This window comes from Ovis canadensis, chromosome 5 (genome assembly GCF_042477335.2).
Source record: "Ovis canadensis isolate MfBH-ARS-UI-01 breed Bighorn chromosome 5, ARS-UI_OviCan_v2, whole genome shotgun sequence".
In the NCBI taxonomy this organism is placed as follows: domain Eukaryota; kingdom Metazoa; phylum Chordata; class Mammalia; order Artiodactyla; family Bovidae; genus Ovis; species Ovis canadensis.
The window spans coordinates 82,895,205-82,907,640 of NC_091249.1; the positions used below are offsets into that span (position 1 = coordinate 82,895,205).

At 40.1% G+C, this 12,436-nt stretch overlaps 1 protein-coding gene across 4 annotated transcripts in view; it reads right to left on the minus strand.

Moving 5' to 3' along the window:
* Window positions 1-12,436, minus strand: part of EBF1 (EBF transcription factor 1) — a 409,288-nt gene that overhangs the window by 16,266 nt on the left and 380,586 nt on the right. For all 4 annotated transcript variants that reach the window (XM_069592512.1, XM_069592511.1, XM_069592510.1 and 1 more), the window contains exons 12-13: window positions 1,691-1,756; window positions 541-718 (exon numbers count right to left, since the gene is read on the minus strand). In XM_069592512.1, the coding sequence (XP_069448613.1) occupies window positions 541-718; window positions 1,691-1,756 (244 nt within the window). The remainder of the gene's footprint in view (window positions 1-540; window positions 719-1,690; window positions 1,757-12,436) is intronic.

Genomic DNA, 12,436 nt, shown 5'->3' on the forward strand with positions numbered 1-12,436 from the left:
TGATTCATGGGTGGGTTGGTGGTGCTAGCTCTGTGATTAAAATGGGAAGCGAGCGAAAGACGCATTTCTCAGGAGATCATAAATACTTAGCGGGCCTGTGAGAAGTGGCAATGCAGGACCTATAAATTATCATTTTGGAACAGAAATAAATCCCAATCTGAGAGATGTACCCTGGAAGTAACAGGTTCCTACTCCCTGGATGAGGGTGATAGGCTCTGGCCCCTCCAGAACTTCAATTCCAGCCCTCTTTGGGACCTGTCAGTCATGGTTTACAGTGAAAAGTCAAATGCAGAGACGGCTAAATTAATGGATCCTGTCTAGCCACCCACCACCAGCTTATCTGACATGATGGCTAGAACCAAAAATCTACAATAATATCTGATACACACAGACCCAGGAATCTCCCTTTTGGGGGAGGGTGGAAATAATTTTAAAAAATAAACACTTTTGTGTCAAATAAATGGGGAGGGGTAGCTTGAGGTTGGGAAGGGACAAGGAAATCAGCCGGGGTGGGGGTGGGGACAAGGGAGGGCTCCTGACCCTGATTGGTGGCCTGCGACGCCTCGGAGACATTCACGGCCAGTTGTCCACTGAAGGAATTCACGCCCATCATTCCTGCATGGACCGAGGTGTTCGTGAGGGCCGGGAGCTGGCTGTGGTTGCGAGGAACACTGTACAGAGCCTCTGCGATGTCAGCCGCTCTCTTCAGAATAATCTCCTGAAAAGCAACAGGGACATCCCGTGTAACTGCCCCAGTCACACTCCTGCGAGACCACATCCCAGGTGTTCACTGCAGGCTGCACTCAGGGCTTTCCCTGATTACCTGCACTAACTTCTGCAACCCTTTCAACAAACCTGTGTGTTCAGTCTCGTCATCATCAAGCCCATACCTCAGACGGGCCAACTGAGGCTTAGAGAGGCGAAGACCTCATTTAAGGACGCTTACCTCCTTAAGGGCAGAACTGGGCTGCATAACTCTGTGTGACTTTGACAGCGCAATAACTCAGCCAGTCCTCCATACTACCTTGCAGTACAGGACAGCAACCTGGGGCTTCCCTTCCCCACCAGTAACACAGAAAACTCTGGGGTCACTCTCTCTCACACACATATGCACACGTGCCCTGAAATTCATCTCCCAGGATGAAGTTAAAGAAAGGTTTACATGACAACCTGTGTCCTTAAGTATTAGTAGGCCTGTGTCCCTTGGACACCGACCAATTCAAGTGACACAAAAAAGGAAGGATTATCTCAGGCTTGTAGTTTCCTGAGCAAGTTGAATCAGAAACATGGAGTTGCTCTATGAAACAGAAGCAGACAATGTTCAGGCCTTGTTACATTTCTTAGGAGAAGAAATTGAGCCCCCCTTTTCCTCCTAAATTTTCTCGAAAACCTGAAAGGAATAAAATTGAGCACCAGTAACTCTCTTCTTCAATGATGAACTGTATTCCCACAGGAGATTCCTTTTAAATAAAGTACCTTTTCTCGTAAGAAAAATTATTCCCTAGAAAAGGCAATAAAAGATTTACAAAAGAAGAGAGAAGAACTGAATGGCTTTGCAACATGTTAGGCCTGAATGACTTTTTACTCTGAACTCATGAAAGAGCTTTTATAATTTTCATGCTTTTTCATTCTAACAAGGACTCTGGGAGCTTCAGCTGAATGTGGAAGGTTCGAGACCCAGCACACTCACCTGGTTGTTGTGGGGCATCCCATAGAGTGCTTCTACCAGATCTGCAGCCCTTTTGAGTATCACTTCCTGTCAGGGAGAAAAGCAGATACAGTCCTCTGAGTGAAGGCAGGGCGTCATTATCTTTTCACATGATCATGTTCTATTTTCCCTCTCACCATCCTTTGCCAACACACCGCTTTAAAGGCAGTGGGTTTGGGGAACCCCAGAATGGTGTTAAATCACCAATTTTTCCCTGTTCATATACACACTTAATCAAGTCAAAAGGTGAGCATCATTGGTACCGCAAGATAAAATACATCACTCAGTAGTCTGCCATGAGCACGATAAAGCACTCATATGTTTATTGCTGAATACAATTGCAAGGTCATTTACCAGATTACTACGATCGATGTCAGTTGGTGCATGTTATGAATCCCTAAGATGTGTTTATTTTGCACTTAATTGCTTATTCCAGGAACCATGACCTTATCAGACAGGTCATTTTCAAGAGATTTCCAATCAGTCTTCAGCTAGTAAGAAGCATGTGGCATTAGACTCCTCTTGTATATCTCCCTTGTGTGGCAGAGTCGTGAGATCAGGGGGTGATGTGCTGTTTTGTCAGAGGTTCTTACAAAAGAATTCTCCTGCCCCCAGAAGCTCCCTCTGCACCAATTTTCATGACTGGCAGAGTCTGCTTCTTTTATAGCAATTCTTTGCTATTTCAGTATTGTTTGTCATTTTCCCCAATTGCTCATTCATCCTCCTCCTAGGTGTTATGCTCTGCTGTTCACTCCAGTTGAAGAAAAAAATGTCTCCTTTCATTTAGGTGGACTTCCATATTTAGCTAGCATGCCTGTTTCTAATAATCTAGGGCACTCTACAAAAATATGTGTGGTGATAATTTTTTTCATTCTGACCACAAGAAATTGTTCCTTTATTCAGCCCCAGTTTTCTGAAGATTCATTTATACTGCAATGTGAAAAGAAAAGCTAAGCTTGATACATGTAAAATGGAGGCTTACCAGAGAACCAAACACGAAGGCATAGTATGATTATCAGAGGTGATTTGCAAGAAGATCTGTTTACTTTTTTTTTTTTTTTTTTGCTGTGGGTAAAGTTTCAAAAAGAAGTTTAACTTTAAACATTTTACACAATAGATTTCTGCATGGAGAAGCAGTGCTGTTGAATTTTCACATACTACAGACACTGATCACAAAATAGGGATATAATTGCATTCATTTTGCTGTCACCATAGCCTCTTCAAAAATTCTTGAACAACTCTTGAAATGACAAGCTTTTAGATACATATTAGCATTTTTCAATTTTAAATTCTCTATAAGATAAAATAGTTGTCATACTGCAGTAACTACTTATGACATATATAATGTCCTAAATTCAAAAATGAGGTAGAGGGGTTTTCAGTTCTCAATAAACATTTATGCATGCTTTAAGCTGCTGCTATACCCCATTTACAAAACAGTTCTGTTATTTTTCAGATAAGGAGTGGAAAACATTATATAATCAATGGGGTTTGAATCAATCCATCTGAAATAATTTCTTTATTTTTTAATGCAAGCTACAAGATAACCTACCCCATTTTTGTTTGCAGTGCTGTCTGACCATAGCAGTTAATAATTTATTATGGTATGGGCACAGTAAACCCTATCCCCAGATCAAATTCAGCCTGTACCGCTTTCATTAAAACCTCACGGCTTTATCTGGCTCTTAGAAAAGATTAAAACAAAACAGGATCAAGTTAGTTTATATACTAAAAGTTGACTTCTCTGGGTCTATATTCATTTATTTCTTCAAATGGATATTTACGTCAGTGTTTGGGCTTGGCAAAGAAGATATTTTTCTTTCTTCTCATTTTAGGAAAAAAAATATAAGACTTTTGCTTGTCAAAAGCAAGATGAGGTATGCAGTTAGAACCTGCATTTGTGAACTTCAATCTTGGAACAGTATCATTGAGGATTTAAAGCAGTGCTTATTTTAATTTCACAGGACCAGGGAGGAGGCAAATTCCATTAAACTCCAGTATCTTTGAAGTTCTTGTACCTGAAAAATTCCAATTATCAGGGTAGGCTATATATTTTAAACTGATATTTTTAGTGATAACAGGTTTTGATGACATAATTCACTTGTTTCTTTTTCTGCTTACTCAATGCCCAGAGCTCTCATCAGCATTCAACCCCTGAAAGTGAAACATGTGAACTTCACTTCCTAGGAGCTGCCTCCTCCTCCATGGAGCCAGGACACGCTTTCCACTAGGCACATTGCTGTAGTTGGGTCAGCAGCCCAGCATTGCTTCAGACCAGCAGTCTTGAGGACAGTGAACTCAATGTCATGTCCTGAAAGTGACTCTCTTAAATGGTATCTTGACTATTTTACAGTGTCCTTCATCGTGGTATCAACTTTGGGACTTAAGGGGGAGACAGCTTTTGGCTCAGCTTGGCCAATGTGATTCAGCTTCTATTAGTTATTTCTGCAAATGGGAAGGAGAAAGGAAATGTCTGGGTCCTCTATGAGTTAGTGCAGCGAACCTGCAAGGTGCTTGGATTTTGGTGACCAGAAAATTGCTCTCACCTCCATGTCATTAGGCTCCCAGTGAACTAGCCCCCAAGCGTGTTTGTGTTGGGGATCTAATATATTGCCTTTCAATCAGAGCTGAGAACCACTGAACACACAGACAGAACATGACGAGCAGGTCAGGAAAGCAATAAAGATTTTACAGAGCTGTCCAAGGTGCTAAATTTACTCAATAATGGGTTTGGCACCATAGTGTTAACCTCTCATTTACTACCAGTTTGAGGGACTAAATTGAAGTAGCTGACTTCATTTACCTTGAAATGTATATTTTATGACATTATGTAAGTAGATTGAAAGGGCACTGCAGTTTTAACAATTTAAAGGCTAAAGCATGTTTAAGATGAAACTTGAATATTTATTGTATATTGCACTTAAAGTATATAGAATGTTAAAATGTATTGATTAAATTTGTAAAAGGCATTATAAAAATGACAGGTAGTATAAAAGATGTATGCCTTTTAAAATCAAATTGATAGTATATGCTATCTCTTTGGTGGTCACAAGTGTAATTTTTTTGCAGTTTTATATGGTAATTTGAAAAATCTGTAATTTCACATTAGGAAATGATTGAGCCTAGGATGTTAAAAAAGAGAGAGAGAGAAATTTCCCATAAGGGGAAGAGCTGGATGTTTCATATAATCTTTTGTCTCTGAAATTGTTCCTAAAGTCTTATTTTTTGTGACATTGTATAAGGATCCTTCCATTCTAATATGCAATTTTAATATTTCTGAAAAGAAAGAGCATTTGACTAGTACTAATATCTAATTTTTCAAAGCATTTATTTGTCAGGAGAGATTTTCTCTTCTCTTCTTAATGTTTAAAACGACTCCCTGCTTGCAGTTTAAAACATGAGGGTAGAGATTAGACTATTCCAAGATAATTAATCCTATCCTTGGATTAAAAAAAATACATATCCCATTGGGCAATTAAAAAGACAAATACTAGTACCCTAAATATTGAAAAGCCCCAGAGTCTCCTTATAGAGGTAATGCTTATTCTCCAACCTATATCCTGAGTCAGACTATTTTTCTTTTCATAAGTTTGGACTTATTCTCTCTTAAAGACACAGAAAATGTTTACTCTTTAAAAACAACAACTTTTTACTGCCCTATTTCCTTTCACAATAAAAACTGGTCATTACCTGCCTTGCTATGACCATTGATTGATGATTATGTGAATGGGATTCTGGAGAGAAAAAATGGATAAGCTATGCTAAATCTGTTTAGAGTTAGTAGAAACACTGGAGAGATTCAAGGAACAGTCAAGTATAACTGTCATAAGTTTTGCTATGTTTTGGAACCTTAATGATAAAAATGCCAAATGAGCTACCAATACAGTGAGAAGATACGGCTTTACTTCCCATGTTGCAACCCAGTCAGTTAGCAAATAATTTTTAAACTTCCTGTTGCCCAAGTAGTTGCACACCAACATTCCTCTCCGGCACCTTTCAAGGCACCCTATCTTCCCAGAATTAAGGTACAGGGTTCCTAGGAGGTTGCAAAAGATCTCCACCCCTCTTTATTCAACCTCCTCTCCCTGTACATCTGAAGAACTCTATTCTGGGCTAGCTTGACCTCCTCAGTCTAGAAGGAACATGCTGGGCCCCCTCCTATCTCCAAACCATCATTCATTTGCTCTTACTTCATCTGGAACACTGGCTTAGGTCTGTGTCCATTTGCAATGCCTTCCCATCCTGTAGAGTCTGGTAATGAATGTGGTACTGGTGGTGGTGGTAGAGTAATGGAAAAGAGAACTATTGTGTTTGGAAAGGCAGACTTTAACTCATTCAGTCCTCATGGTGAGACTCTGTATCACCATTTGGCAGATAAGGAGACTGAGACTCAGAGAGGTCCACCAATTTGCCCTGAGGTCACACAGCTAATGAATGTCTGAGCAGGGATTCACTCTCAGTCCTGTTACACATCAGAGCCTGAACTCTTCATACTTACACTATCCTATCAGAACTAATTCCACCTTCACTGAGACTCCAGCTTCAAACCTCTCTCATTCCTCTGAAAAAGGGTGCTGACTGCCCCACCCAGAGCCACACAGAAGTAGATTCTGTAGGGTCATTTTGTTCTGCTCTTAAGTGTGCGAGTCTTCAACCTCCAACAACTAGACTGTAGGTACTTTGAGGTCATGGCTATGTCTTAATCTCCTTCTCCAAGCCCCTAGCACTGTGTTCAGCAAACCACAGCCCTTGAGAAATTCATACTGAAGAGTTTATTCTAAAATAGGTACTGATTTTTAAAAGTATGTGCTTAATTTATATGAGGAGATGACCAAGTCATATATTTGGCATAGTTTATAAAAGCAGAAGACTTAAATTTGGTGCCCCATTTGGCTCTAGACTTTTTAATCCAATATATAAATTCCCAAAGGTCATGTCTGGGGAGGTTTTTTAATACCATTTTTTAAGTGAATTTGCTCCTTCACTCCTGCTGACTTGTACTTACACTTTAATTTTGTGACTAATATAATGAATCATCTCGGGTACAGACATTATCTCAAGTTATAGGCTGCTATCAACATGAGGCTGGTCTTGATGTACATTAGCCTTTTATTAACTGTACTCCTAGACTCTTGGAAATACTTAGGTTTTTGCATACTCTCTGGAACAAGAAATATCATATCTGATATGCAGACACGACTAACTCATCTTTCCTTCTGTTTTATGACAGTAAAATCTCTGAGGATTATTCACCCTCCATGTGAATCGTCAGCATCTGATCCCAAATGTGTTGCTCTTAATAATAAGTCCATGTTCACTGTGCCCACCCAGCCTCCCAGGGAGAGTGGGAAGGATGTCTAACCATGCGATACTGAGCCCATTTATAAATCCAGTTCAATGTTTTAAGTAATTCAAACCCAGATGAGCAGGGGAGATGGCCTGAACTCCCTTCCATTCAGAACACATACAGACCAACTCATAAAGCCAGATGGGCACCCATTTACCAACACAACATTAATTTCAAATATCAGAATCAGATTTTTAGACTCTGGAAACTCCCTCATAAAATTAAAGCCCAGGGATGCTTCAGTAATTTCAGAAGACAATCTGTGCTTGGCTTCATGCTCCCTCAAGTAGAAAATAATGTTTTGAGGGATGCAGAAAACTGAAGCTAAACGATAAGCATCAACTATCAAAGTCAAGTTGACTTGGGTGATTCCTACGAAAGAAGTACAATACCTTCCTGTCACTGCACATTTCCCTGACACCCATTTATCACCAATCTACTTTCCTTATCAGGGGATTCAAAATACAGTGGGTCCAAATATCAGCAAAATATGGAGTGGAGTGGCAAAATCACTCCTGATTTAAAGTCAATAAGCACCTATCAGTGAAACCAGCACTGACCCCATGTGCCTCCTCACCCTAGAGTTTACACTGGGTTCACGTTTTGAACAGTGTAATTCAGCTTATTAGCCTTTAAGTTCCAGCTCTTTCCCCACTTGCTTCTCAAAGTGTGGGCGACACTGATTGGAAAGTCTAAGAGCTGAAAAATTGATTGGAAGTTTCTGGCAGCCCATTTCCCACAGAGCTGAATGTACAGCACAATAAATCCTAGTTGTACTGAAAGGTATTTCTGTGGAGGGTAGTTTTCTATCCCAACTTCCTTTATGTTTATTCAGCCAAATGGAAAATTCCACAATGGCAGACTCTGCGTCCTTAAAAAAAAAAAAAATCATATAATGAGGGCAGTGAGGGAAAGAATAAAACAAACCAAAATAATACTTGAGCACTGTTTAGTTTCCAATCCTCTGAGACATTCCTTAAATTTTTCATTTTTTCTGGTATTATGAACTTCTCAAAATGGAGCTTACTGCAGATCATTAGAAGCCTTTAGTGTCACACTTTAAACACTCTTTACTCAGAAGCCCTATGACTGAGAAGTGTCGCTTACATTTAGCATGGATATAATTAAACATGTTTCTGTTGAAAGGGGCATTCTCATTATGGCTAAGGACCACTTTAGACTAAATTGAAATGGAAAGGAGGAACAGAGATGAGGTGTAGGTAGCAAGCGGTTATTTCTAGGGAGGCATAAAATGCCAAATGTGTAACAATTATATTTTACAACCCTGCATTCTAAAGACTTCAGAGCATTTTATTATATAAGAAGCCCCAGTTGAAGCTTAAGGAGCATTCCAGCACACACTCATTGCCCATAGCCTTTAAAGAAAAATAAAATTCAAACCATAATCAGAATCTGCAGAAAATTTCAAAACAAAGGATTTAAGTATTTTGAAAGGGTCTACTGCTATTCGCACAAGAGGCTTTAAAAGTATTCTAAAGACACTGCAGAGGTTTGAAGGGGAGGGGTGCTTCCAAACCTCCTCTTATTTTAAGGCAGATTTCGTGTTCAGATTAGATGATACTCCTCTTCTCAAACGTATGTTATCATTGTGCCACGTGGCTGAAGGTGCACCAGAAAGCTTTGCATCTGTTAGAAGCACGGTATAGAAGACTTCTGAATCACATGAAATTAAGGCAGTTGTAAGCTAACGCAGCTATATCAACGTAAGACATACTAACTTACATGATTGACTTTTACAGTGGAAAGAAAAAGGCTGTTTTCAGGCAGCTGTTATTGCCTCAATGGAAAAAAAAATCAATGAAAGTGAAATGAACAAGAGATTTTGTCTGAGTTGCAGTTAATACCACTGAAGAGCTATGGATATTAAAAGGTCAACAAATAAATTAGCCAGAGTGTTATGAAATGAATGATTTGGCTTATAATTTTATTGAGTGAAAATTGTTCGCTGCCTATTAGACCAGGTAATTTTTATCTCGTGCCTCAATTACTGTTCCGTAAGCAATAATATAGTTGTAAGAGCTGCTGGTTCGATCGCGTGACCTCTGAGAAGCCGGCTAGGACAGCTGACTTTACTATGATGGATAACTAAGCTTGGTCTCCACGAGGTGCCAAACCTCCCTTTCCTGCAAGGGGATCTCATAAAAGAAACATTACAGCTTGATTCATTTTACCAAAATGTTCGACTTTTCAAGTGTCAGCAGTTAAGTATAAATTGTGAAACCAGGTATTCCTGAGAAGACTGATGACAATGGCTTCCCCCCCTCTTTTTGGTCTCGTGGCATTCTCTTCTAAATGGTGTCATGGTAATTGGTGAATGGGAGCCTGGGGTGCTTCCCGCCACAAATACAGTGAAAAATGGTGTCTGCACCCTTGTGGATATGACCTGCTTGGAGGTACAGAGCTGAACTTGGTAACCTCTGGCTGGCTCTTCTTATTCCGATTCATTGTACTGGTTTAAGACCAACGCTCTGGGTTAGGTCCTGCTGAGTGGCCTTGGAAATCGACTTTCTGATCAGGATGAAAGTCTCTGCTTAAAGAGAAGGCTGTGGACAGAGGTGCCTTTTTCAGGGCTAGGTTGTAAAGTCAGCACATGAAACAAAAACTGCCTAGAGTCAAAATTACCCTTGAAACTCTTTTAAGTTGCCAAGGCCTGAGCTCTTAGAAACACAAAAGGCAGAAATTAACTACTTGTGTTTCTCTTTGTCTTTTGGCTGTGGCTTCCCTTTCCCTAGGGTGAGAGAGAATAAATATCTAGTTTGAAAGTAAGAGGACCATTGAGTAAACAAAGAGATTTATTTTATGTATGTCGGCATATGTCTGTGTATGTGTGTCCGGTGTGTGTGTATACAAATGTATGTGTATATTTATATTTTTGGACAAGTACGTGTAGTTAAACTTGAGTAAGTGATACATGCAGGCTGGAACTACGCTGGACTTTAAGGATATCTAAGGGAGGCAAAAATAGAGATAGTTTTGGCTTCTTAAATTGCTGAACATCACTGGTTATTGCAGGTACTTCCAGACGAATGGTATCTGTAAATGATGATTCCCAAAGCTTTACAGATGGTCCTGACTATAACTGCAATTAAAATTCACTGCCTCAAGACTGCTGGGGCTCTGTTGGTTCTTATTACTCCAGTTTTTAATTGAAGTGTTACTCAAGGCTGAAAATAGTAAGCATGGCCAGAGACATCCTAGTGTCTGTTTCTTTGGTCTTTAAGAGGAGGGTGTTGGGTGGTTAGGGGGTAGAAATGAGCCCCTTGTGCCTCCTCCTGTGACTTCTCCTTGAACTAATGAGTAATTACATTCAAAGCCTCTGTACACAGGGTGTGATATGAAGGTTAAAGTTACCCCCCTACACACACGCACCCACCCATCAAGAGCTCCATGCTAAAAAAGGACTTGAAGGAGGCTCAAGAATACAGCTATTGGAGTAACTGTTATTACAAGTGCCTACTGTGATGACTCGGGGGCTAAAGAGAAAGAGAATTATCTCCTGGTATTGTATATGTATTTTTAATTCCTGCTGCCTCTTTCCCCTGACTCAGCCATCTGTGAGCTACCCTCAGACCCTGCTACCACCTTCCTCCTCCCCCTAGCTGAACTTGTGGAATTCTAAAAATCTGGTTTATAAAACTGCCTTTTTTCTTACAATTCCCATTTCTTAATTCTAGGAGGCAGTGCCTTAGAGATTCGGGCTCTGGAATCCAAAAGCATTGGCTCAAAACCTGCTTGGCCACTTGCAGCATTGTAAATGCAGCCCTTGGTTTCCTCTGTTTCCTCATCAGTGGACTCAGACCAGCTTCGAGCTCAGCAGACAGGCTTACGGAGCAGGAGGCAGTGATAGCAGTGATAACCCTTACTTATTTTCCAGAGAATTTGGGCAAACCCTGTGCATTCTTAGAGCCAATGTGGATTATGTGCCTGCAAAACCCTGTGAAAGACTCTGAACAGACTAATGGGGAGGAAATCTGGACATGGAAAGTCTCTATTGGCAGCTGCATGAGCTGTCCTGAGCCTCAGTTTCCTCATCTCTAAATTGGGCATGATTCAATAGTGACAGAATACCTTACTGCAGAGTTGGTTAGTTAAAGAAAACATAAATAAAGTAACACAGTGAGAATTAAAACTTCTGTGGGAGTCATGGCCTTTTTAATGAAGCTACAATCTCCGTCCCCAGAAAAACAATGTGTGCGTGCGGGTGTGTGCATGCTCATCTCACACACATACTTGTGTATACAATTGCAAAGGCACACAAAACTAGGTTAAACTCCCCCGATAAAAGAAGCATAAGCAGGAGGGGACACCAAGCCCCTGAACTGGGCATATTATCAAAATGGGGAAGTGGAATTTGCCTGTGAGTTTTCTGGCAGAGACAGAGGAGAGAGGGGTAAGAAAGAACTGCATTCCACGGTTTGTGTTTTTGACAAGAAAAGGCAGAGACAAAATGGTTTTTGGAAACAAACCCAAGCATGCTTTTCCTAAGAGGTGAATATACCATATGATTTGCTTTTGTTACTGTACTTTTCTTTTTCTTTTTTTTTTTTTGGTTTGAGTCATTTTGGTTCCCAGATATAATGTTAATAGAGTTTCTTAAAATTAAAAACAAAACAAATAAATGATTAGGATTAGAGAGCAGGGCCGGTGTCACAGTGTGGAAGATAAAGACATAGGGTTTTTCTTTCTCCTCTTCTGAAACCCTCAGTCATCCCCTTTTTTGCTAACAGGCAATGTGGTTATGTAAAGATTTCTTATTTGTATTTTCACTGATGCAACTGCAGGTTTTGAATTACGGATAGTCTTTGCATAAAGACTAAAACAATAAAAACATAATTAGAATACATGGTATACAGCCGACTCCAGTTTTATTTTGCCCCAGCTCTGTATTTATGATAAATCACTAAACACAACTGATCTTTAGGGCGGGTGATTTTGGGTCTCGTCTCTGCACTGAGCAAAACCAGGGCCTGTGACTAGCGTCTGAATTTCCATTCTGCAAGTGTACAGTGGAACTGAATAATATTTGGCACAATGCAGTGCACAACTGAGCCACTAAATGGCTGATTTACTAAATTGTTATTAGATGAGCCCTTGCTGTTCCAAATGAAAGTGCAGTCACTGTCTTCCTGCATGGCGTGTTCAGATTGTTCTGTGTTTAAATATTCAGCATGAGGCTAATGCGAACTGATGAACTGAGACTATAAACATTCACTTTCAATACAGACAGAGCAACAGAGATGAAACATATCATGTGGCCTGTGGAGGTGAAAGTGATTTATATTTAAGGATGTTGCTGCCTACTTCCATTACTTTAAGGTACTCTTAATTAGCATGGTGTTGGAAATGACTAATTCCCGTGT